This window comes from Diabrotica virgifera, chromosome 2, assembly GCF_917563875.1.
Source record: "Diabrotica virgifera virgifera chromosome 2, PGI_DIABVI_V3a".
NCBI lineage: Eukaryota > Metazoa > Arthropoda > Insecta > Coleoptera > Chrysomelidae > Diabrotica > Diabrotica virgifera.
This window is the reverse complement of record NC_065444.1, coordinates 233,943,659-233,971,117: the sequence shown is the minus strand read 5'-3', so window position 1 is coordinate 233,971,117 and position 27,459 is coordinate 233,943,659. Positions and strand designations below refer to the sequence as shown.

The 27,459-nt window shown below is 32.0% G+C and overlaps 1 protein-coding gene across 1 annotated transcript; it reads right to left on the bottom strand.

The window, feature by feature from the left end:
* On the bottom strand, positions 1 to 27,459 carry LOC114348362 (cell division cycle protein 23 homolog). Its single transcript, XM_028298945.2, has 6 exons — positions 26,587 to 27,459; positions 23,834 to 24,013; positions 18,582 to 18,746; positions 10,811 to 11,057; positions 4,028 to 4,232; positions 1 to 215 (listed from the first exon to the last, which is right to left on the bottom strand). The coding sequence occupies exons 1-6, from the start codon at positions 27,359 to 27,361 to the stop codon at positions 87 to 89; spliced, it is 1,701 nt and encodes a 566-aa protein (XP_028154746.1). The 5' UTR covers positions 27,362 to 27,459; the 3' UTR covers positions 1 to 86.

Below are 27,459 nucleotides of genomic sequence, written 5' to 3'. Positions count from 1 at the left end.
TTATGTATGATTATTTATTACATATTAGATATATACAAAAAATATAATCGGCAATTAGAAGTTCCAAATATAAACTACTTTAAAAACTATGGATTGGGGGAAAATATCATATCCATGTGGCTGGTACTTGATTCACTCATTCTCGGTGGAGCTGCTTCTTGTTCAGCTCGCTTGGCTGCTATAGTTTTTAATAGTGCTTTACCCTGTTCTTTGGTCTAAAAATAAAAAATATATTAATAAGCAATATTTAAGATTATATCAGAGTATATCAAGATATTTGGTAGGTATATCAATTTGAGTATATAAGGGTCCCAATTGCCATCTACCGAGCTTTGTATATGGCTATTTGGCAAATAATTTATTAGATCGTATATTAATACTGCTTTTGGTTAACCATTATGGTTTGTTTTTTAACCAGGAGGAGTAATTCAAATTTACCGCGCCGTAATGCTTGTTTGTAATTGGTCCAACCCCAGGCAAGTTTACACCACTGTTTGTAATTTTGATACTAATGGCATTTATGAAGTACCGACACTTCTGGCATTTATGAAGTATCGACACTTCTGGCATTTTATAGGTTAATTAAGTTATATATATCAGCGATTTTTTGTGTTCTCTGCGACATTTCTTTACTTTTTAGATTTTCAGTCTGCTTTTATATAAAAAAGAATGTGTGTGTACTTTGTACGCACGTAAGAAGTTATACTTCTATTATATGATTTCAACGAAATAAATATACTTTCAATAGGTTATTTGTATTTAAAGATTAAACTAATTTTTACTTACTACTTTCCAAAAATTTTTACTAAAACAATACTAAAAATAAAAAAAAAGTTAGATAACACACGGAATTGAACCAGGGACCTCTCGATCTCCGGTCGAACGCGCTACCACCGAGCTAAACTTCCTTTGCTTTAACAGCTTACAAGATTTCTCATACATACTGACAAATTTAATAGAATAAGAGGTATAAAAATACTTTAAAATTTAAAGTAAATATACTTACTATTATTATAAAATATTTTATTCCCGAGGAAAACAAATCCAAAGACACAAAAATTATAATAATAATACATTTACCAAAAACACTAATATATTCTTTAAATGACTTATTTGCGCTGATACATACATAATTTGAAAGATGAGCAACGAACTACATACTGTCTGTCTGCGCATGCGCCAGGCAAGTAGAAAATTTCACCCTCGATCGTAAAGAAGTATAACTTCAAAAACAGTTGTTTTTAGAACTCTTTAGCGACGTATTCGTATAATATAAGATTTATGGATTACCGTCGAAGGCCGCGACATGATCAACCAAAAAAGAGGATGTATTTGTTGACTTTTCTAGTGATTTTCTCGGGTGTCAATCTGTCATTTTAGTTTACTCCTCTTGGTTAAAAAATAAACTATAGACATTTTTCACGGCAAGGTGTTTGGGAAAAGAGGACCAGTGAGAAGAAAAATGTTTTGGCTTAAAAACTAAGGAAAGTGGTGGTTTAATACATCTACAACCGGACTATTCCGAATAGCTGCCAGCAAAATTAGGAAATTGTGAACGTCCGGAATGGAAAGGCATCATAAGAAGAAGATGACGCAGTATAAAACAAAAAGCATTAGTAATAAATAACCCAGGGGCGGCCCGTCGGGGTAAGTAAGGTAGGCGCCGCCTACCCTCTTCAAATGTAGTACAATAATATAAATTATTAATATAAATTACTTATTTCAAAATTGTAATTTATAAATTTTGACAATAAAATAGCAAAAATTATCCAAATTATTTTTAAAAATATCCAAAAAATTTTCTCCGTAGTTATAATTATTGTACGCTCCTTGTAGTATCAGTAGTACTGTATAGATTCTATATTCTCCTTGGTCAGGCACTCGGGAACGTAGCCTGAAATAGAACGACGCCAACACCGAACTGACGTGCGATCTCTCTCTGTTTACGCGAGCAGGCCTGCTGCAGGTCTGCTCGTAGCGACCCTATTCTACGATTTTGAACGGGCGGATAGGCACAGAGTCTTATAGCCGTACCTACAAAATTTTATCAGTTGCTTCTCTTGTGTCTTGTGAAACTGTTTTAAAATAATTGTTTTTTGATTTTGGCTGTTATTAGTAGGTTAAGTATTGAATAAAACTAGGTAGGACAATTTAAATTTGTTTATGAAAACTGAATAATGTGTTATTAGATTATATAGATAATTAAAAATTTAAAGCGAGGTTAATTGTTAACTTATCAATTTATTCGAATAGTAAATTATTATTTGATACGTAAATAAAATAAGTAGGTAATATTTGACGTTGTTGAAACGTAGGTGTGTTAGTTTTATTGGTGGAAAAACTTTAGTCATCGAATATGAATATTTTAAACGATGTAATATGCAGTTTAGTAGTTATTTCAATGGGCCGGCCTTTACAAAATTTAACAATTTTATCCACAGATAAGACAAAAGACAATAAACCATTTTCGAGATCGTTTAAAACAATATGGTATGAAAATCATAAATGGCTAAGCGGAAGTTATTTTAAAAATTCACTTTTCTGTTGGCTTTGTCTGTTGCTCTCAAATTTGAAGCAAAATGTTTGGGTGAGTCAAGGATATTCAGATTTGAAAAATTTATCAGCTAGTGTAAAAAAACATGAATCTTCGAAAGAACATTTAAACAATTGCTTAGATTTAAAACGGTTAGAAAAAAATAAACAAACTACTGACAGTGCTTTCGCTGGACATATTTCTCTATCTAATAAGATATATAATGAAGAAGTTGAAAAAGATTGAAGAAGTTGAAGAAATTGATGTTACAATTCTTTTAGCAAAACAAGAACTTACATTTCGCGGTCGTGATGAGAGCCATAATTCTTCAAACATGGGTAATTTTAAAGAAATTTTTAATTTAGTAGTTAAACGCGATCAGGAAATCCAGGATCATGTTAAAAAATAGAAGGGGTGTTCACGGGTTTGTCAAAAACAATACAAAATGATTTAATAGATTGTCTTGCCGATTAAGTAAAAAATGAAATTTCAACAGAAATTAATGAAACTCAATTTTTTTCTATACTAGCTGACGATACTACTGATATAACCGAAAAATCACAGTGTACTTTAACAATCCGTTTTGTTAACAAAGTTGGTCAGGTAACAGAAAGATTTTTAGGGTTTTTTGATGTTAGCGATAATAGATCTGCAGACGCTCTATATAGTTTAATTTCAAACGTGCTTGAGCCATATGATTACAAAAATAAATTAATTGCTCAATTTTACGATGGTGCAAGTGTAATGACTGGCTCTTTAAATGGATTACAATCAAAAATTAAAATAGATGCTCCAAAGGCAATTTTTACACATTGTTGCGCTCATAGATTACATTTAGTATTGCAAGACGGCTCAAAATGTATTACAAACTGTAGGATATTTTTTGTCGCCTACCCGAAGTATATGTAGCCTACCCGCATACTGAGCCGCCACTGAAATAACCATTTCGTTGTGAACCGAAACAAGAGCCGTCTTATTTCAGTTAGTTCAGAGAACGCCAAAAGTGCTCTAACTAGTTTCAACTCTTGTTAGTCTCTTCAGAGAGCACATATCTGATTCTCTCTGAACTACTAAAATTCTGGCCGTCAGCCGCGACCCACAAACGAAAGATTATCATGACATGGATGCCGTGGCGGCATCTGCTAAAGACTAACGAAAGTTTTACTTTTAATATTAACAATATGAAAAATAATACTTTATCAGAACTAATATTCTGGTTACACCATTCGTGGCTTCCAAAAATTTACAAGCCAGCGAATCGCCGGAGCAAAGAAGGCCGAGGGAGGTCTATAAAGTTGCATCTCACTACCCGCCTGTCGAGCACGGTAAAATTCCAACAAAGATTAGCTGTGAACACAACGAAATGATTATTATTTTTATTAGTTCTACTCCTATTCTGAGTATTGGGAACTAATCTTTGTTGGAATTTTACCTTGCTCGACAGGCGGGTAGTGAGATGCAAACATACAATGAATGCAAAATAAACTATCTTACCTCTTCACATTCCATACACTTGTAGGCATACGTGTACGCGTCATCTAGTTCTCCCTTCTTCAAATGGTAGTTGGCTAAGTATTGGAGTGCGTTGTAAAATTCAGTTTGGTCATCTACACACCTTAATTCTCTATCCTCTTCCCTCAAACAAAATTCTGTAAACGCATCGGCTGCACTGTCTACCAGCACTAATTTATCATATAATCTAAAAAATTCATAATAATTATTGCTTGCGTAACTGCGCATATTAAATATACATAGTATTAGTCATATTCATATTAGCAAGAAAAAAATAACAGAAGATAACTCTACATCAACCAAACCCCTGTAGAAAGAGTGAGACACTACAACTATCTCGGCACCATAATAAAAATGAAGAATGGACCAAACAACCAAGACATAAGAGCGCGCATCGGATCAACCTTGTAGCTAGATCAACCTTCAACCGAATGGGTGCCTTTTTCAAGAGCCACAACCTTTCTCTTGGTATAATAGTAAGAATGCTGAGATGCTACGTTTTCTCTGTACTTTTTATGGTGTTGAATCATGGACACTGAACGAAGATATGTGCCGAAAATTGAAAGCATGTGGATATATCGGAGAATTCTTAAAATCCCATGGACTGATCGGGTCACAAATGAGGAGGTCCTTAGAAGAATGGGGAAAAACCGAGAGGTACTAACCACCATCAAATTTCGAAAGTTGGAATACTTTTGACACATTATGCGAAATGTATTCAGATACGCCCTCCTGGGTCAATCCATGCCAAGTGGTCCAATATAAATTAAGTTGGTTGCTTGACTATTTTTAATATTTTTTATTTTTCTACCTTTTAAAAACTTCAGTCTACAGAGAGTACAAAATTGCATTCATTTTATTTTAAAAAAATTTATTTTGCCGATGACGGCTATTTTTGTTAAAGCGTTTCGATAATTTTCACGGAAAACATGGCTTCGCTCTTTAGCCAATATTTTCACTGAGGTTTATCCTAGAACAATAAATCAAAAACCAAACTTTTTCGAAAAGTATACTCTCAAAAACGGCTTATAGCATTATTTAATTTCAAACTACCTTTAAGGCCTTCAATGAACCTCAAAGCGACTTGCGTAAATTAAAAAAAATCTCAAAAATATAACTTTCTGAAAAATCTCAAAAGTTTGACCCCTTATATCTGTGATGGGCATGCATGAAAAAATTTGAAATTTGGCTGAATGTTAGCCCCTAGCAAGTGGAATAAGAAGTAAAAATTTGGAGTTGTAGACTTACGTCAATAGGAGTTACAGGCCTGAAAAAGTGGTGAAAATTCAAAATCGTCAAAATTTGAGCGTTTGCAAGCAGGGTAATTAAAATTCAATAAACTGTCTAATGAAATAAAAATTTATCTATTTTCACCAGATTTCACAATTTATACAAATTTATACAGAGTGGGCCAACGAAAAGAGTTCACTTTGATATTTGGCAGTTATTAGATTTTAAGGGAATGCCGAAACAGCATTTAAATTGCAATTTTTATGTATATATTTCATACTAGTGACGTCATCCATCTGGGAGTGATGACGTAAACGATGATTTTTTTAAACGGGAATAGGGGTCGTATGTTATCTCATTTAAAAGAGTGTTAAATTCTCTGTTGAGTAATATAAACAATAATATCATTACTTATACAGGGTGGCCAAAAAAATAATTTTTGAATTAAATTAATTGATACAAAAAGAAGAATGTATGTAATTTATTCAACCCAAAATACATTTTATTGCTGTCATAAAATAGAAAAAAAATTATTATTTGGCAAAAAAAAACATTGCTTACGCTTAAATTAAATGTTCAAACTGTCAAGAGGTAGGTTGTGATTTAATTTAAGCGAATTTACTTTCTGACAGCAGTATAATGTATTATGAGTTAAATAAATTACATACATTCTTTTTTTTGCGCCAATTAATTTAATCCAAAAAAAGATTTCTTTGGCCACCCTGTATAAATAATGATAATAATGTTTATATTACTGAATAGAGAATTGAACACGCTGTCAAATAATATACCACATGACCCCTATTTCCATTTAAAAAAATCATCGATTACGTCATCACGCTCTGATGAATTACGTTACATAGTATGAAATATAATTATGCCAAAAAATTGGCATATATATAAAAATAAAAATGGACCTATTTCGGCATTTCCTTAAAATCTAATAGGTAATGGACTTTTTTCGTTGGTCCACCCTGTATACATTTGTATTTATTGTAAAATCTGGTGAAAATACATTATTTTTATTTCACTGGCATCATTGAATTTGAATTACCCTGTCCGCAAATGCTCAAATTAATGATTTTTGACCATTTTCTCAGGCTTGTAACTCCTATATGACGTAAGTTTACAACTCCACATTTTTAATCCTTATTCTACTTGCTAGGGGCTAATATTCAGCCAAATTTCAAATTTTTTCATGCGTGCCCATCAGAGATATAAGGGCCTATGACATTTTTAAAAAAATTACATTTTTGAGATTTTTTTAGAAAAAATTTACTCAAGTCTCTCAAACTTTTTTTTTATTTAAAGTATGTCTTTTCCAGAATATCGTTAAAGAATAAGACATATTAAGAAAATCACTTAAATCGGACAACAGGTTTAGGAAATTCGAGACATAAAAAATGATCCATTTTGAAAGTGATGCGTTAATTTCTTGGAGAAGTGTAAAGGGAATATCTCTTCAAATAATTCAATAATGCACTCTGATAATGACTGTATATCATCGGTGATTTTAATGCAAAACTAGTAAAAAGTTGGAGGATAAGAAGACAAAAATGGAACACTATATTTGGCAGAAAAACGCTTTTTAACGAACTTATTCTTTAGAAAGACGCCACGAAGAAAGAATATACATAAAGAGGGAGATCCCTTATTGTAATAGCTGTGATAGTTTACCTTGAGCTGGATGGTAGAAGATCCAGAACGTTTGCGAAACTTCTAATGAAACTCCAGAATCTTTTGCACGCCTATGTAAGCCGTAATTGAGGAAACGACCCATCAATAAAAATTATTATTATAGATTGTAGTCTGAAGCTGTAGCGATTATAGAATAAGCCTTATGAGCCACACTTTGAAAATTTTTCTGTGTATCATCCACAGTAGAATCAGAGATAAAGGTGAAGAAGACCAGGATGAAACACAAGACCAGCTTCAGAAATGGACTGGGAACCCGGGACGCACTCTTTGCACTAAATGTATTATTGCAGAAATGCCGAGATAAAAGGAAAGACGTCTTTGCTGTATTTATTGACTATGAGAAGGCCTTTGATCCTGTCAAACATCACAAATTATATAAAATATTAAAGGATAAAGGAGTTGATAGTCAAGATGTACGAATCATAGAAAAATTATACTGGCGTCAAACAGCGACAACTTGCATAAATAGAAAATCAACAGAAATATGCATAATACAAAGAGGTGTCAGACAGGGTTGTGTACTGCCCCCACTGTTATTCAATTTATATTCAGATATAATATTTAAGGAAGCGCTGCATAATTTGGAATGGGGTGTGAAAGTTAATGGAATTCTGATATATACAATCAGATATGCAGACGATACAATTATTTAAGTGATGATTTGAGTGGATTACAACACCTTTTAAATGCCATTGACACAGTGGGAAGAGAGTTTGGCCTAAACATCAATTGTTCAAAAACAAAATATGTATATGGTATTTAGCCGTTTGGCCCATCAAAAATCACGGTTATATGTTGATGGTCATATAATTCAAAGAGTACCCAATCTTAAATATCTTGGTTGCCATATTACAGGAACAACTAGATCCAGATAAATAGATAAAACGTAGAATTAAGATAGCCCGCACATTTTGAAAAATGAGGTCATTCTTATGTAATGATAACTTACAATTTCAACTTCGAAAGCGCATGATTAAATGTTACATTTGGTCATTCCTCTTGTATGGTGTCGAAGCATGGACATTTAAAATATCAACCATTAATCGTTTGGAGGCCTTTGAAATGTGGCTGCACAGACGTACGCTGAAAATACCATGGACGGCTACGCTGACAAATGTAGCAGTTCTCTAAGAGCAAATGCTGCCCGAGAGCTGTTTGATATCATCAAATATAGAAAGATGGCCTATTTTGGACACGTAGTAAGGGGAAACCGGTATAATATTCTTTAACTTATTATGATGGTAAAATCGAAGGACGCAGAGGAATTGGTAGACAGCAGGCCTCTTGGTAGAAGAATATCAGGGAGTGGACAGGAATAAAGAAAGCAGAACAACTATTTAGAATAGCTCGAAACAGAGACAGTTTCGCCATGTTAATCGCCAACGTCAAGGGGACTTGATAGGGCAAGTTAAGAAGAAGTCTGAAGCTGTTTTCTGTAGAATGTAATAACAATTGTACAAGTAATAAATAAAAAAGGGTGTATAAATCAACCCGTTAGATTAATTCTTGTTACAATAAAATATCTAACAAATGTTAAAATTCAACACGTAGACTCCTAATATGCATACCTTATAACAGTCAACTCAAAATGGGATCAAACAACAGAAATACGATTTAGAGTTGAAAAGGCCAGAGCAACATTTAACAACATGAAAAATATATTCACCCATTGCGACATATCTCTCCCGCTAAAAACACGGCTGCTAAAATGCTATGTATTTCCAGTCTTGCTGTATGGCGCAGAGGGCTGGATTATAACGGAAAAACTAATGAAAAAGCTAGAGGCATTCGAACTGTGGGTACACTGACGTATCCTCAAAATATCCTTCACGACCCACACCCCCAACGTAGAGGTATTGCGCCGAATGCGAAAACAAAAAGAAATATCTTTCACAATCGATAATACAAGGTAAAATAGAGAGCAAACGAGGACCCGGAAGAAAAAGACACTCTTGACTTCAAAACTTACGTCAATGGTTTGGACTAACATCGATCGAGTTATTCAGAAACGCCGCAAACAAAATTAAAATTGCTATGATGATGACGTCCGCAACGGACAAGGGACGTGAAGACAAAAAAGAAAAATCCACGAGAAAAATAAACTTCCTGTAGCTGGCTGTATACCATAAATCACAAAAATACTAGATTTGTTGTAAAAGGTATATTTTAAAATACCCTAAATAAGGGTTACATTAAAACAAAACGTTTTCGGATTAAGAAATCCATCATCAGTGTTTCTAAAAGCCAAAAAATAGCATGCATGAGCCACCAAAATACCGTATGTCAGTTGGCCATTGAAATCCAATATGTGAGGTTTCTTCTTTTAGCCTATTTCTATCCAACTTTGGACATAGGCCTTCCCCAAATCTTTCCATTTCCGTCTGTGCTTGGCTACGTTTTTCCAGTTAGTTCCTGCAGCTTTTACAATATCGGTCTTCCTCTTCCTCCTGTCCACGGTCTCCAGTTTTGTATTTCAGCATTCCATCTTTTATCTTCCTGTCTCGCATTGTGGCCGGCAAATCTCCATTTTAACCCTGTTATATGTTCAGTTACATTTTTTACTTTTGTTTTCTCTCTTATCCATTTGTTTGATTTTCTGTCTTGTAGTTTTATTCCCAACATGGATCTTTCCATTTTTCTTTGAGTTATTTCAATTTTGTTTATGTTGGCCTTTGTTAATGTCCATGTTTCTGAGCCATACGTCAGAACAGGAAGGATGCACTGGTCAAATACGCGGGTTTTTAGGTATAGTCGGTTCGCTAAACTCATACACAACTAGCCAGTGATTTTAGTAGGCAATTTTTTTGTTTTTTGTCAATTTTGACAAAATTGGCAAAATTATTAACTATTTAGTAATTATTTTTGTGCCAATTTTACGAAATTGGCAAAATTACTTACTAAAATAACTAGCCAGTTGTCTGAGTTTAGCGCACCGACTATACTGTTGTATCTTTGTGCTTTTTAGTATCCATCTTAACTTTCCAAATGCTGCCCACGCCAATCGGATTCTTCTCTGTACTTCAATTGTTTGGTTCTCTTTATTAGCTTTGATTATTTGACCCAGGTATATATATTCGTCAACAACCTCAATATTGACATTATTTATATTTACATTTATTCTGTCGTTTGTATTTGTCATGATTTTGGTTTTTACTCATGTTCATTTTTAATCCTATCTTCTCCGATGCGTGTGCTAGTTGAGTCAGCATTGTGGCTAGTTATTCTTGGTTGGTTGTAATAAGGACAACATCATCGCAATATCTGAGGTGATTGAGATTCTTCCCGTTTATGTTGATACCCATGTCTTCCCATTCCAGTTCTTTAAAGGCGTCTTCCAGAGCTAAGCTGAAGAGTTTTGGGGATATTACATCTCCTTGTCTTGCGCCTCTACGTATTTCTATGGGATTAGTTTTGTTTGTTTTATTTTCCCATTCGACTGTCATAGTTGCTGTTTTATATATGTTATGTAAGAGTTGCCTGTACCTGGAGTCTATTCTGCTGTTATTTAGAGCTTTTTCTATCGCCCATATAGAATGTGAGGTTTAATTCTAAAAAAAAAATCCAACCACGTGAGAAGAGTCCTGTGTTGCCCTGGGTAATATCCAGGCATATCTGCAACATCCAAACATATTAACATGTAACACAACATAATTGTTCAAATTTAAAGAGTTTTTACCCAAAACATTTTGGTGGCTCAGGCATGCTATTTTTTGGCTTTTAGAAACACTGATGATGGATTTCTTAATCCGAAAACGTTTTGTTTTAATGTGGCCCTTATTTAGGGTATTTTAAAATATACCTTTTACAACAAAAAAGAATAAATGTTAAAATACTTACTTCGCCAGTTTTAGTAAAGCAGTACCTTCGACATCACCTAAATTACAAGCCTTATAATAACATTTCAAGGCATTTTCAGTCTTATCTAATTTTTCATAAGCTTCTCCTAATGCTATAACCATTCGACTGTCGTTTGGCTTTAACTGTTGTGCTCGTTTGTAATAATGTAGACAATAGTTGGGCATTTTTAAAATTTCGTAAGTTTGACCTAATCCATACCAAGCTCTGTAATCTCTAGAATTTATTTCTAAAAAAAAAACGAAAAAACTTAATTTTTTCATATATTTATGTTATTTTGCAAAATATGCCCTAAATAAATAGTTATTCGACATTGAAAAAACTAAGTGATGAAGGTAATGTAATATCATTGTTTATATAGTAATAGTTGGTCAACATAATGAGTAAATTTGTTTGATTCTAATTGAGACAGTCACCACCATTTCTGTCAGGGTTGCAATGTCGAAGATTCGAAACTCCACAATAATAGAAGGTCTCAGCAAGACTACTGAGATCATAAAAAGCATCAAGCAGAGAAAGCTGGAGTATTTCGGACATGAAATAAGAGGTCCCAAATATAGGTTGCTACAAAATATCATGCAAGGAAAAATAGCAGGCAAACGCAGTTCAGGACGAAGGAGAACCTCGTGGTTGAAGAACTTGCGAGATTGGTATGGTGATTCAAGCATGCTATTTAGGGTGGCAGTGAATAAAATTAAGATAGCTATGATGGTAACCAACGTTCTGAAAGGACATGGTACATGAAGAAGAAGTTGCAATGTCAGGCGTAACTACGATAAATCCAAAATGCATAGACACCAAGTTGGATACGACGCTATTCATAACACACCAACTCGCATACATATTAAGAAAAATAAATATATTTATGAAAAATATAATTTAGAAATTGAATTAACGGTGTCATGTAATTTCGCGGTGTGCAAGTACTTGGACGGAATACGAGAAACGATCGTGCGAGAATAGCGGAGAAATATTGCAACTTTCTTAAATAAGTCATATTGTCAATTGAAATTGTCAAATTGACGTATATTTCTTATCTACTGTCAAAGAAGAAGAAAAATTATATGTTGCTCCACAATATTGATATGATATGCAATTATTTATATAAAGGTAAATTTAATTAACTGTATTTTGCTTGCAGTACTGCATTTTAATAACTAATTTTATTTACTACATACAATTGTTTACGTTTTAATAACATAACCTAAATCTTATTTTTTCTTTGGACTATGGCCTTGACAATTATCCAGTAACCAGGACTAATATAATTGGCCAATATAATTAAAAGTGCGAATAATGTTGCTAAGCGTAGAAACCAGGTGTCGCTTTGCCGAACTTGCACGGTCCCAATTTTTTTCCTTACACTACGCGTTAGAGAAAACGGGCCACCCACAAAATTTAAGAATTTTTTTATCTTTTTATTTTTTTCTTATTTATAGCAAATTAAATCTATTATCTATTGAGTCAGTTACTCTTGTAGTACGTAACCAGACATTATAATAATTAGTAACAAATGGAAAACAAGGAAAAACTTGAGAAACTAATAAATGTATTGAAAATTTAGATGCAGGTACCATTACAGTTACAGTTCTAACAATAATTGAATTAAAGAGTCCAGAAAAACAATTATCAGCCCCGGCGCAAATTGATCCTAAGCCAGACACAACCTGCGTCGGCAGACTGCGTAGACCGTTCTGCGCATCCTACTATCAGTTCATGCGTTCGCAGGTCGAGCTTGGGAAGGCCTGTCGCCAACGTACAGTTTTCTGGGCCTTGGGACGGGTGACTCACCGCCAGATGTATATTTTTACGTGTTTTTGTTTGAGAGATGGAACTATCTGTAATGAATAAGCGGCGATATATTTTACACTATCTTGAATGAATAACATTTTATTGCTCTGTTGTATCAATCAGCACTACTCTACAAGTTTTCGTTTATTCGTTTATTATTTTATTGCAATAGTAGGGAATATAATATACAGTTGAGTCCGCGAATCTTTACCCGTGCGTCATCATTTAAAGCATACGAAATAAGTCGATGATAAGTCGGAAATTGAAATTTACTAAACGCAACAGCAAGTCACTTACTGTCACTTGCTGTTGCGTTTAGTAAATTTCAATTTCCGACTTATCATTGACTTATTTCGTATGCTTTAAATGATGACGCACGAGTAAAGATTCGCGGACTCAACCTGATTAAAACAGTGAATTTTTTACATGTTAATTATTTTTAATTTCTTGTGAAGTATCTAGTGTGGCTTTAGCCAATAAATCAAAGTTATGCGTTTACAAGAGCATATTATTTAAAAAATAAAGAGTACCATAATGTGTCATAATTATAATCTCCTTTATACAGATCAAAAAATTGTTTAGTATGTATTTCTAAATCCACACAATCATTGGAAAATGATTCATGGTAAAAAATATCTATTAATGACACTGTTATCGACAAAGTCGATCAATTTTAAACTTGTCATCAAATATTTATTAGACTTTTGTTTATCGTTAAAAATTAAATGATGGTTGTGAATTGTATTTTTTGTGTTATTTGATATTTTAGCAAAAACATAATCAGCAAAAATCTTATTTAAAACATGCGAACCGTTTTTGCAATCACAATCAATGCAGTGTTTAACTTATGCTTGTTATTATAAAGGTATGTAGAAATAGAATACTCAGTGTAAGATATCTTTTTATGCACCCGCTTATGATCAAATTCGATGTTTTCGAAAGTCATACCGCTACGACTACTAGGGACGTGTAAGATATTTTTAAAACGTTACTAGTTACATGTACGGAACTACCGTTTTTAGTTTCCTACTCAATTCAGTACAAGGATCAGATACATCAGTATTTTGTAATCAGTATTTGTACTCAGTACCACTGAGAACCGGTATCAATAGTAACCGTTACACGTTTGCACTTATTTTGCCCGTCTCTATTCGTTACGGTGACAGCTGACGGTCGTGTTACCTTGTATTCAATATGCGGCACGCTAGAAAAATAACTGCACAGGTCACCCGTCCCACCGGCGCAGGTTGTGACTCGCTTAGGTTCAATATGCACCGGGGCTCACTCATTTCAATAATGTGTGTTGCCACCACAGTTATTGATGATACCCATCATTCGATTAAAATCTATTGGCAAAAAGAAGATTCTGTCAATTTTATAGAAAGTAATTGTATATGTCATATGGTTGTGTGTTTACATTATGCACCAACAAAGTAAACAAAATTGTCTATAATTTTAAATTAGACATTATAAACGTCAGTAGAAAATACAGTTATGTGACGTCACAAGTGTTTTTGATCGTTTGAACTATTTTAAATACATTGAAAACTTGTACTTTTACAAAATGGCACTAAACAACACTTATAGTGTTAAACAACACTTATAGTGTTTTCTTTTATTTTCCATAGTAAACCTTCTTTTCTTTCCTTCAAAAACTGTATCAAACTCCAATCTCCACAAACTGGTATATATTATTACAATGCCATAAGATAAATGTCATTAGAATATAAATATTTTTCCCTTATTCCGCGACGATGAGCTGGCCAAATATCCAAGTAGGTGGAGGCCAATAAACTAAAGAAGAAGAATATACCTACATATAACCATAAACATAACCATATAGTAGAACTATGTGACGTCACAGGTCGTTTGAACTACACTAAACGCAAAAAGTATCGCGTAATTTTTGAAACAGAAAAAAATTTTAAAAATAATTTTTAAATTTTAGCAGAATGTTATAATACCCGTCTATCGTCTTCTTTAGGTGTCTACAAACCCATAACAATTCAAGTTAAGGCGTGTTTTTGCCGAAAAAAAAAAACAAGAAACAAGACGTTGTTAAAGCAGAATATTTATTTTGGACATTTGTGTTCGAGAATTTGATCTGTGCACTATGTCTGCTTGAGTTTTCAATGAGGAGGTGCGTTCTTACAAAAAATGAGTAATACAGGGTGAGTCATGAGGAACTGTACATACTCCTACCTCGTATAGAGGCTCCTATGGGGAATAACAAATGACCATTAAAAAGTGTCTGCTCCCCTTGTTTAATAATATACAGGGCGAGTTTCGCATTTTGACAGAAATTTATATTCGTCATAATTTTTGAACGGTAAGATCGATGTGTCTCTTATTTTTGTCAATCGTTACACTATTACCACCTAATCAACTGATTTATTCAAACTAGAAAAAAATCAGGTCCGTCTTTAAAAAATTAGTTCGTTTGGGTATTAGAAAAAATTTCACCCTGTATACGCTTTTTGAAAACTCTAATATGAATTTTAAAAATTAGACAAATAGGCAATTAAAATGGCATATTTATTTTTTTCCCCACACGATTACTTAATTTTTTATAAAAACATCAAATTTGACTATGAATTAAAAGTTTGGTAAAGTAAACCACAGATTTAAAAAAAATTACTTTTATTACAAAAATTAATTTTTTTAACAAATATTTGATTTATGTTACCACCCAATCAACTGATTTATTCAAACTAGAAAAAAATCAGGTCTGGCTTTAAAAAATTAGTTCGTTTGGGCCTTAGAAAAATTTCACCCTATATACGCTTTTTGAAAACTAATATGAATTTTACAAATTAGACAAACAGTCAATTAAAATGGCATATTTATTTTTTCCCCACATTATTACTTATTTTTTTATAAAAAAAATCAAATTTGACTATGAATAATGATTAAAAGTTTGATAAAGTGAACCATAGATTTAAAAAAATTTACTTTTATTACAAAAATTAATTTTTTTTGAACAAATATTTAATTTATGCTACCACCCAATCAACTGATTTATTCAAACTAGAAAAAAATCAGGCCCAGATTTAAAAAATTATTTCGTTTTGGTCTTAGAAAAAATTTCACTCTGTATACGCTTTTTCAAAACTCTGAATATGAATTTTACAAATTAGACAAATAGGCAATTAAAATGGCATATTTATTGTTTTCCCCACACGATTACTTAATTTTTTATTAAAAAATCAAATTTGTCAACATCGGAATTTTAACCTAAAAATGAAAAAAAAAAAAAGATGAAATCACGGTTTAACAACGTTCCATTTAAATTTTTTTTCTGAAATTTTTACAGCACATATATCTTATCATTGTGAAGACTTTGACAATTGTTGTAGACTTTCAGTCTTCCTCTCGTAAAAGTTATGAATTTTTAAAAATAAAAGGTGCAGCTTCGTGAATTGCAAAGTTAAATCGCAAAAATTAAGTGAAAAAATTTAAAATTTATCTATTTGATCACGTCTATGTTAAACTATAGAGTCCAAAGAGAAGTGTAATAGTTTTAGATCTAGACGTGTTATAGAAAAAAAAAATGGTGAGACTTTTAATTTTAAGAAAAACGTTGTTTAATTTTTTTTATTTTTATGGTAAAATTGCGATTTTGACAAATTTGATTTTTTAATAAAAAATTAAGTAATCGTGTGGGGAAAAAATAAATATGTCATTTTAATTGCCTATTTGTCTAATTTGTAAAATTCGTATTAGAGTTTTCAAAAAGCGTATACAGGGTGAAATTTTTTCTAAGACCCAAACGAACTAATTTTTTAAAGCCGGACCTGATTTTTTTTCTAGTTTGAATAAATCAGTTGATTGGGTGGTAACATAAATCAAATATTTGTTTCAAAAAATTAATTTTTGTAATAAAAGTTAGTTTTTTTTTTAAATCTATGGTTCACTTTACCAAATTTTTAATTCATAGTCAAATTTGATTTTTTTATAAAAAATTAAGTAATCGTGTGGGGAAAAAATAAATATGTCATTTTAATTGCCTATTTGTCTAATTTGTAAAATTAATATTATAGTTTTCCAAAAGCGTATATAGGGTGAAATTTTTTCTAAGACCCAAACGAACTAATTTTTTAAAGCCGGACCTGATTTTTTTCTAGTTTGAATAAATCAGTTGATTAGGTGGTAATAGTGTAACGATTGACCAAAATAAGAGACACATCGATCTGACCGTTCAAAAATTATGACGAATATAAATTTCTGTCAAAATGCGAAACTCATCCTGTATATTATTAAACAATGGGAGCAGACACTTCTTAATGGTCATTTGTTATTCCCCATAGAGGCCTCTATACGAGGTAGGAGTATGTACAGTTCCTCATGACTCACCCTGTATACCGTCAAAACAAACAGCCCATATTGTAGGTTTAATTGGAGATGGCCGATCGCAGCCATATCTTGCTGAAGTTATGGGAATCCACCAATCCAGCGTTTTAAGGAGGTATAAAAAAAGTGGAGGATACACAAAAAAACCAGTTCTAGGACTTTCCAGGTGCACGAACCCAGCAGATGAACGTTATTTACATATGCAGACTTTGCGTACAGATCATGTTACAGCTAGACAACTGCAAAATGATCTTTCCATAGCCTGCGGCCCATAATGGTCGGTTCGTAAAGTGCCAATTCGGTTAGAAACAGATTTAGGGAATTTGAAATCAGAGTCAGAATGACTGCTACTGCGCCACTGTTAACGAGAGCACACTGTATGTCACGTTTAAGTTGTGCACCAGAACATGTCGATTGGGATATTAACGACTGGACTAATATTCTTTTTATTGATGAGTCAAAATTTGCACTTTTTGAATCCGATAGACACTTTGCACTGTCGGATCCACAAAGTGCACATTTTGACCCCTTAGTAAAAAGAATATTAGTCCAGTCGTTAATATCCCAATCGACATGTTCTGGTGCAAAATTTAAACGTGTGTGCCTTCGTTAACAGTGGAGCAGTAGCAGACATTCTGACACTGATTCCAAATTCCCTTAATCTGTTTCTAACCGAATTGGCACTGTACGAACCGAACATTATGGGCCACAGGCTATGGAAAGATCATTTCGCAGTTGTCTAGCTGTAACATGATGTGTATGCAAAGTCTGCAGATGTAAATACCATTCATCTGCTGGGTTCGTGCACCTGGAAAGTCCTGAAACTGGTCTTTTTGTGTATCCTCCACTTTCTCTATACCTTCTTAAAGCTCTTGAAACGCTGGATTGGAGGATTCCCATAATTTCAGCAACATATAGCTGCGATCGGCCATCTCCAATTAAACCTACAATTTGGGCTGCTTTTTCTGATGTTATATTACTCATTTTTTGTAAGAACGCACCTCCTCATTGAAAATTCAAGCAGACATAGTGCACGGATCAAATTCTAGAACAAAAATGTCCAAAATAAATATTCTGCTTTAACAACGTTTTGTTTCTTGTTTTTTTTTTCGGCAAAAACACGCTTCAACTTGAAATTTTATGGGTTTGTAGACACCTAAAGAAGACGATAGACGGGTATTATAACATACTGCTAAAAATTAAAAAAAATTTTTCTTTGTCAAAAATTATGCGATACTTTTTGCGTTTAGTATATTTTAAATCACAGAAGATTTTAAATTTGTACTTCTAAATTGTTATGAGTTTTTGAAGCGTGAAATTTTGGAAATCTCATTTTTAAACAAAACTGAACATTATTATGTAATAAAAAAATGTGCAAGTTCCCTATTCAATATCTATACTACGATCACAATAAAGATGCACTAGAAACAAATAAACCAAGACACATTGAATGTTATGGGGAGTACTCCCAAATCATGATTTACAAAGTTTATGCATAGTAAATCATGATTCGGGAGTGCTTCTCGTAACATTCAACATGTCTTGGTTTGTTTATTTCTAGTGCATCTTTATTGTGATTTTAGTATACGTAAGCATTCAACTCTTTACTTACCAATAGCATGTCTATAACTTTGTATAGCAGCATTTGTATTTTTCATTTCCATAAATTCATGACCCATTAATGTCCAGGCAGAGAGAAACTGTGGATTGAGTTTTAATGCTCTACGAAAATATAGAACAGCTTTGGTATGATCTGATCTTAAACTGTAGTAGTTTCCTACAATAAAAAAGAATTAATTTATATATGTGCTAGTGGCCACATTCTAGAAATTTTACGAAAATTTTTGTTTTGTTAACAGCTTTCCTCTTTTTCACATGACTTATATTATTTACAAGATTATCTATAATTTTATTACATCGTTTTAGGCTTCAACTTAAAATTAACATCTATTTTAAGAAGACAATCCTTCAAAATAAAAAAAAGTAACGGGGTGTGGCACTCCGGGATTGACCGATAAGGGCAAGCTAAATTTTCTCATCGTGTAAATACTGGATGCTGGATCTGTCTAACTTTCAAATTAGAAACATTTCGTAATTTATAAAGCTAAAGTCCCCTTAAGGCTTTTGAAGAATCCTAACATGTTACCATTGTTTATATGGTCATAGTTGGTCAAATCAACGAATAAATTTGTTTGATTCTAATTGAGAGTCACCAGATGTCATCACCATTTCTGTCAGGGTTGCAATGTCACCCGTAACTAGGATAAATCCAAAATGTATAGACACCAAGTTGGATATGACCCTATTCATAACACACCAACTTGCATACATATTAAGAAAAATAAATATATGGAAGAATATATTTTTAGAAATCGAATTAATGATGTCACACTATTATAATATGTACCTATTCACGGAGTGCAAGTACTTGGAGGGGATACGAGAAACGATCGTGCGCGAATAGCAGAGAAATCTTGCAACTTTTTTAAATAATTCATATTGTCAAATTGAGATATATTTCATACCTACTGTCATTGAAGAAAAACAATTATATGTTGCTCACAATATTGATATGATATGCAATTATTATATAAAAGTATATTTAATTAATTGCATTTTGCTTGCAGTACTGCATTTTAATAACTAATTTTATTTACTACATACAATTGTTTACCTTTTAATAACATAACCTAAATCTTACTTTTTCTTCTTATAATTTTTTTTGGGCTACGGCCTTGACAATTATCTAGCAACCATTACCAATATGATTGGCCAATATAATTAAAAGTGCGAAAAAATTTGCCGAGCTATGAAACCAGGTGTCGCTTTTCCGAACTTGCACGGTCCCAATAATGTATAGTAGCATTACATCATTAAGGCTGTTTTATCAGTTGAAGCACACTGCAATTTGAAATGGGCGTATCACTTACTTTTCTACACTGCTTACGTCAGACCCACGTGACTTCTTACTTGAAATTGATTTGAAGTAGGGAGTGCGATTTACAATTCGATCTTTACTCAGTGGCGCCGGCGGACAAGTAGTTTAATGACAACAAAATGCATTATTCTCCATTCAAATTAGTTTTGTCGGGAATACCTTTTTAGATTGATTATCGTAGATAATGTTTTAAAAAGAATTATCACATTTTTAATTTATAATATCTTAGCTAAATATAGTATTGAATAAAAATTTGTGAAACGTGACTCCAAAAAACATCATGGTGTTTATTTATGATAAATTAAAAATAACATAAAAATATTATTATAAAAAAATTACAATTTGTTGTCACAAACAAATAACCAATTTCGCAGTTATAGCTTGAAAATGATCTCAAGAAGTTATTTATTTGATAGAGAAAACTGATATTAGCCTAGTAAAAATTAAAATATTTTTATTTATCTATTAAAAATTGGTACCTGCCAAACCATCATAATAGTAAATGTATTTATCTGGCAAGTATTTAGAGGCGACGCGACGTACTGTGAGGAAAAGTCCTCTGAATGGAATATGTATACATTATTTTAATATATTTATTTAGTCTGGGCAGATTATCGGAGAACAGGCCATTCTTGGGAAAAGTTATTTACCACCATTTTTATTGCTGGAATCGTATCTTATGATTGTATATATTAATAATATAGGTATGCAAAGTCCGCAGATAGTGTGCTACTTTTTTTATAAACAAAATGGCGCCCGAAAATCGTGTTTTTTCACTTTCTGCTCTATAACTCAAGAGATTTTAACTTTACACCAAAAACACCCAAATAAAAATTCACCGTAATTAAATTCTACATAGAGACGTGTTTTTCCCGATTCACTTCGACGAAAACTTTCCCCGGAAAAAGCGGGTTTTTCCAACAAAATCTTTAATTTTCAACTAAAATTTTAGATAAGTAATTGTTAATCAATAATTAAATAACTTGGTAGTGTAAAAGATCTTTTCATATAGATTATAATTCCAGAAGCCGATGGAAATTGAATGAACAATTTAGCAACAATTGAATTTTTAATTAAAAATTTACGGTCGCTATAATAACCACAATAATTATGATACATAAGAATAACTATGATTTTTGTATAAAAAGACACTTTACCTATCTAATGTCCTTTATAAAATTGAAATTACACTATTTAAGCGGCCTTAGGAATATTTTAAAATTATAAACAATTTTTGGCTTATAAACAAATAGAATATCTCGGGAAATATTTAATTAAATTAAATTATGAAAACGGTATTGAATAAAAAGCGGCAGGACGCTTCTTTTAAAAGAAAAAACGTTTAATTGTGATGTGTGGTTCCTAAGATACAACCGATCAAAGTTAACCGGTATTTACGGCAAAGATATAAACAATAGGATCATAATTTTCAAACCATCACCTTTTTATTTTTATCATCTTTCTTTACACTACTTTTCATATCTTTAAAATAATCATAACATATATTATTATAATATAAATTATCGATATTACGAGTGAAAATTGCCAAAAATTGCAAAATTCCAATCAAAAATTAGGTTGGAGAAAATGTACTCTCAAAGTTCAAAATCGGTATATGTTAAAAAAATGCATTTTCTCGGCTTCCCATAGAGCAATTTTCTTCATTCTTTTTTTGTTCCCAAGTAACTCGAGTAGAGCCATCTAACTAACGCATTATTAAATGTCAAAGTTGCTTTTGTTTTGTTATAATAAATTAATTTATTTATTATAGCAGAATTTTTAATTTGTTTAAATAAAGATTGTTTAAATAATTATACAGCTTTCAAATGAGAATATTTGTGTTTTTACCGTTAAAAGGTACACTTGTAGTAAGTTTATCTAAAAAAGTCTACAACTGGAAAAAATATGTAGTTTTCTTTTCTTATAAATAAATTAATATATTATAACAAAACAAATGCAATTTGACATTTAATAATGCGTTAGTTAGATGGCTCTACTCGAGTTACTTGGGAACAAAAAAATAATGAAGAAAATTGCTCCATGGGAAGCCGAGAAAATCCATTTTTTTAACGTATATCGATTTTGAACTTTGAGATTACATTTTGTCCAACCTGAGTTTTGATTGGGATTTTTCTATTTTTGGCAATTTTCACTCGTAATATCGATAGTTTTTATGATAATAATATATGTTACGATTATTTTAAAGATATGAAAATTGGAGCGAAGAAAGAGGATAAAAATAAAAAGATGATGGTTCAAAAATGATGATCCTATTGTTTATATCTTTGCCGTAAATGCCGGTCAACTTTAACCGGTTGTATATCAGGAACCATTCATCACAATGAAACGTTTTTTTCTTTTAAAAGAAGCGTCTGCCGCTTTTTTTCCAATACCGTTTTCATGATTTAATTTAATATTTCCCGAGACATTCTATTTGTTTATAAGCCAAAAAATTGTTTATAATTTTAAAATATGCCTGAGGCCGTTTAAATAGTCTAATTTCAATTCTGTAAAGTACATTAGATAGGTGCAGTGTCTTTTTATACAAAAATCATAGTTATTCTTATGTATCATAATTATTGTGGTTATCATAGCGACCGTAAATTTTTAATTAACAATTCAATTGTTGCTAAACTGTTCAATCAATTTCCATCGGCTTCTGGAATAATATTCTATACAAAAAGAGCTTTTATACTACCAAGTTATTTAATTATTGATAAACAATTACTTATCTAAAATTTTGAATGAAAACTAAAGATTTTGTTGGAAAAATCCGCATTTTCCGGGGAAAATTTTCGTCGAAGTAAATCGGGAAAAACACGTCTCTAAACAGAATTTAATTACGGTGAATTTTTATTTGAGTGTTTTTGGTGTAAAGTTAAAATCTTTGGAGTTATAGAGCAAAAACTGAAAAAAAACACGATTTTCGGGCGCCATTTTGTTTATAAAAAAATTAGCACACTCTGCGGACTTTGGATACCTATATTATTAATATATATAATCATAAGATTCGATTCCAGCAATAAAATTGCTGGTAAATAACTTTTCCTTATATTTTGCTAATTAGCCCAGAGTATTATAGGTTGCTGTTACAAGAATAAATAACTGGAAATGGATTCTGATTCAAGCGAGCTGACCGACTGACCGTACGTTCATGAGATTTGACGTCATGAAGGCGATAACGATGAAACTAAGCGCCAATGATGAGTAACACGTTTCACTATTAGATTTCAATATTTTTAGCAATTTTCTTCAAAGTTGAAACGCGCTTTTCTCGATTATTACTGGACACAGAAAGTTGAAAAAAAAATCAACGATTACAGAAAAAAAAAACTCTTTCAAGTGATGGGAGTAAAAAGTTTGGTTATAATAGAATGTTAAACATTATAATCCAATTTTTCAACAGAATTTAAAAAAAAAAAAAAAAAAAGTAAAACCATCATTTTAAAGGCAACATAATTTCGAATAACGTGTCCAAATTTCGAGACATTCTGTCAGTAAATAACAGAGAAAACACTGTCCCTAGGTTTTGGTGCACCGATAAAACAGAATTCAATTTCTAAATATATTCTTCCATATATTTATTTTTCTTAATATGTATGCGAGTTGGTGTGTTATGAATAGGGTCGTATCCAACTTGGTGTCTATGCATTTTGGATTTATTCTAGTTACGGGTGACATTGCAACCCTGACAGAAATGGTGTTCAAAAATCAAACAAATTTATTCTTTGCGTTGACCAACTATGACTATATAAACGATGATGTTACACATTGGTTTTATTTTGTATGGTTTAATAATAAAGTATATCTATCAATTTATGTTCAATTATAAAGTTTTTTTTTGCCTATTTCAAATAAAGATCTATCTATCAATCAAGTAAAGTTTAACTCCTACCATATTTGGGTAATAGCATTGATATATTTACCTATCACACAGCATGTTTCAACACGATATTTATCGATATTAACAACTTTGTGTGCTAAATCAGCCAGTTCCTTTTTCATTTCAAGTACGTACAGAAGATTTGAATAAGTATCCAGGTTGTCCAAACGATATGGATCAATTTCCAATATTCTTTGGAAAATTTCAATAGCATCATTTAAATCTAAAATAAAAACAAGCTGAAAATGCGACTATTATCATAACGAAAACTTTGTTTATTTACGTATTTAAATTCAGAATATGGATAATTGCTATTATGAAAGTTGTTTAGAATTAAAAATTATGTTTTAATGTGCAATTATATCATTCTAATTTAAATGTTGTGAACTATAAAGGTACTTTACTCTTGATTGAAATTCATATTTTTTATATACCTCGTATAAAATTAATAAATATTGATATATGATGGTTGTATCATAAATATTAGACCATGAAGAGCTTTTTAAGAAGAATAACTTTTCTTCGTCAAATTAAAAATAAAAGAGTTATAAACGAAAATGATGTTGGTATCCATAATTTGAGAAAAACCTTCAAATATTTTTTTTCCATTAGAAGGATGTAATTGCATATATCAGAACATAATTTTTTATTCCAAACAACATTCCATAATAACAATTTTCAATATTGTGAAATAAATATACTTTTTACTGATGAAGTGTAGTAAAGTGTTTTGAATTGGAAATGGAACAGTCCATTTATCATTAGGTACTCCCATTAAAGGGCAGGCCGTATACTCATACAAACCTTTTTAAAGTTGTTAATAAATTATTGCTTTCAAAATATACTAAAACTGTATTTATCTTATTTATTTTATAATATAAATAATTATATTATAATAATTAAATTCACTATCAAATGTCATTTCTATTTTTTAATACCTAATTTAAAATTTAGTTTGACATTCACGAAGTGTCAAACTCAAATATAAATAATCTATGCTTTGCTTAACAAATTCAGATTAAAAAAACTAGCCTACTTACTAGCAAAGATTTAAGTTGACGTTTAGTGTGTCGGCAGAAAATAAATGGATTGTGACGTCACATTTTAGACTTTGAGGTCGGTTATCTCGAAGTGGTTAGAGATATCGAAATGCCGTTATCATATTTGGATTCAGAAGACAAAACTACTTTGGAATCCATTGGTAAATCGGCTCCAAGTATTGCAGGAGCGGCAATGCACGAACGAACAGACTTGCGAATTTATAAACGAAAAGTTTTTGTTGATAATAAAGTATTTGATGCAAAGCTCAAAATAGTTCATTAAAAATATATTACATAACAAATATAGTCTATAAATTAAATGTGGTGAAAATCTATTAGATATAGTGACTTTTGTTGGATTTTAATTATTGTGTAGTCATAATTCCCAGCATGTGAAACTTCATTCAAAGTTTTCACTGTAAATTGTTATTCTCTCCCCTGAGGGCCAGACCTAGGCTCTTTCGCATGTTATTCAAGCTCCAAATATAGTTCTGTGATGTCTCTTGAGGTTCTTTTTATGTAAATTGTTATTTGGAGTCTACTAATTAGAATGGAGTTGAAGGGTCAGAGGGAAAAACAATAAATATCAATTTTTCATCATTTTGTGATTTTTGTGCAATCTGTTAGCTTAGAAAGAGTACTATCAACCTGTGAATGGCCAAGGGGAAATAAAGATGATATTCGTCTTAAAACCATGTCACAAGATTGTACGCAAGGGGGAAAAACAATGAACATGTAACTTTGTTTCTCACTTTACCGAAAATGCTTGCAGATAGACATTCATTGTTCTTCCCCCTGACCCTTCAGTTATCTACATCAGTGAACTCTATTTCAGTAATAAACAAAGCAAGTTATATATTTTGGACTAAAAACAAAAGAAATATTGTCCCCTATATCATCATTAGACAGATCTCATTTTAAGAGGTCCTGGGCAGTGAATGACATATACAGACAGTTTGAGCAGTCATCTTCAACAGCTGGAGCAGTCAATTGTTGACTGTTTAAGTTGTCACTTGCAATTGCTCGAGCAGTATATTTTCTGCTGCAGTCAAATCATGGATTCAGACGTGGACACCCTCGTAGAAGAGCTTTTGACTGCTTTTATCGCAATCAACAGCTCAAGTAGTCAGGGTAGGCCTTGCAACCACCTGCAAGCTGTAGATAGCACAGATAGCTGTAGATTAGAATTTCATCATGCTGTTAAAGCATGATGAAAGCTGAAAAATAATGGATAGGGATAGATTAACTTAACTATTATTTGTGGATTTGACGAAAGCTTATTGTGGATCTGATGAAAGCCTATATAGACTATGGCATGTACTGGAAAGTTCATCTATTATCTTTAGACTTGTGAAAGCAATACAACAATTTTACAATGATATTCAATCAAAAACAAAAATTAACACATTCGCAGACACGTTGTCATTGTATACACATATTCTTATGGAGTAAATGACTTCATATGCAGTCATGACCGTGAATGTGCTAACAACCAGTTCGAGGAGAATTTTAGGGTAAATATGGGAGTATATGTGAAGGCAAGGCTGCAATCTATCTCTAATACCTACTCTTAGAAATCTACTTGAATGAGGCACTAAGTTCTGGAGTGGGATTAAAGGACTACACAACCATTGTACATATAACTGACAATATGCTTCACTTTACAGACAATCACAGTAATCATCACACATAACCATGAAGATCTGCAATTCATTATAAGGCAATTAATACACGAAATGAATATTACTGTACTTACTTCTTCTGTTGTGATGGCCTAATGCTATTTGTGATAACACATAAGTATTATTTTGAAAACCTAAGGAAAAGAAGGTATTATACATCTGAAGAGATTCATCATTATTTAGTTGTTCAAGAAAAGTGTGTGCTAAGAAGAAGGACTTTATCCAATGTTCTGGTAATGCTACCGAAAAAATGAAATTTTTATCAGGAATTATCTTTCCTAGCTCAAACCAAGCACTCCACAACATAGGTTCAGCAATAACAGACTTGATGAATACTTCAATAGCAACAGATACTAAATCTAGCTTCTTCAAAATCACTCCATACAGATATAAACAATATCCATCTAATCTGTTTTCGAAACATTCGATCTTTAAAGTGGTATATAAATCAACTAACGTCTCATTTTTATTTGGATCGTGAGAGGAATTTGTATCTATCATATTGTCTTCTATTTTCTTCTTTTCGATGGATAAATATTTGGAATAAAAATAAAGAAACCGCGATTTGGGTTTCATACAGTCTTTAACAAAATGAGAACATCTATCGTATTCTTTCAGATCAAAATATGACTTAGCTAATAAATAGGCATCTACTTCTTCATCTAGATCGTCTGATATGTCCACAGTGTCTTCTTTGGATAGTTGTATGTGTTTTAAAGAGAAATTTATTTCGGATAACCACTTCACCGAATGATATAAGCCCCTTTGTGCACAAGCATGAATTGCTTTTACTAAATCTATCTTCATAGAATTAAAATCTAATCTAATGTCTATCTGTTGAACTTCCATTTTATCAAAAAAATTGTTTTAAAAAAGTTTAAAAGATTCACAAATAACAAACTGCTCAACTCGACCTCTTTTAAATTTCAGATGACAGTTGGCGTCGT

Excerpts from the sequence above, each read along its gene's own strand:
- LOC114348362 (XM_028298945.2), bottom strand. The coding sequence starts at position 27,361 with ATGGAAGTTCAACAGATAGACATTAGATTAGATTTTAATTCTATGAAG. Across the intron at positions 24,014-26,586 it reads AGGCCATCACAACAGAAGAA|ATTTAAATGATGCTATTGAA; the intron begins GTAAGTACAGTA and ends TTTTTATTTTAG. Across the intron at positions 18,747-23,833 it reads TGAAACATGCTGTGTGATAG|GAAACTACTACAGTTTAAGA; the intron begins GTAAATATATCA and ends TTTTTATTGTAG.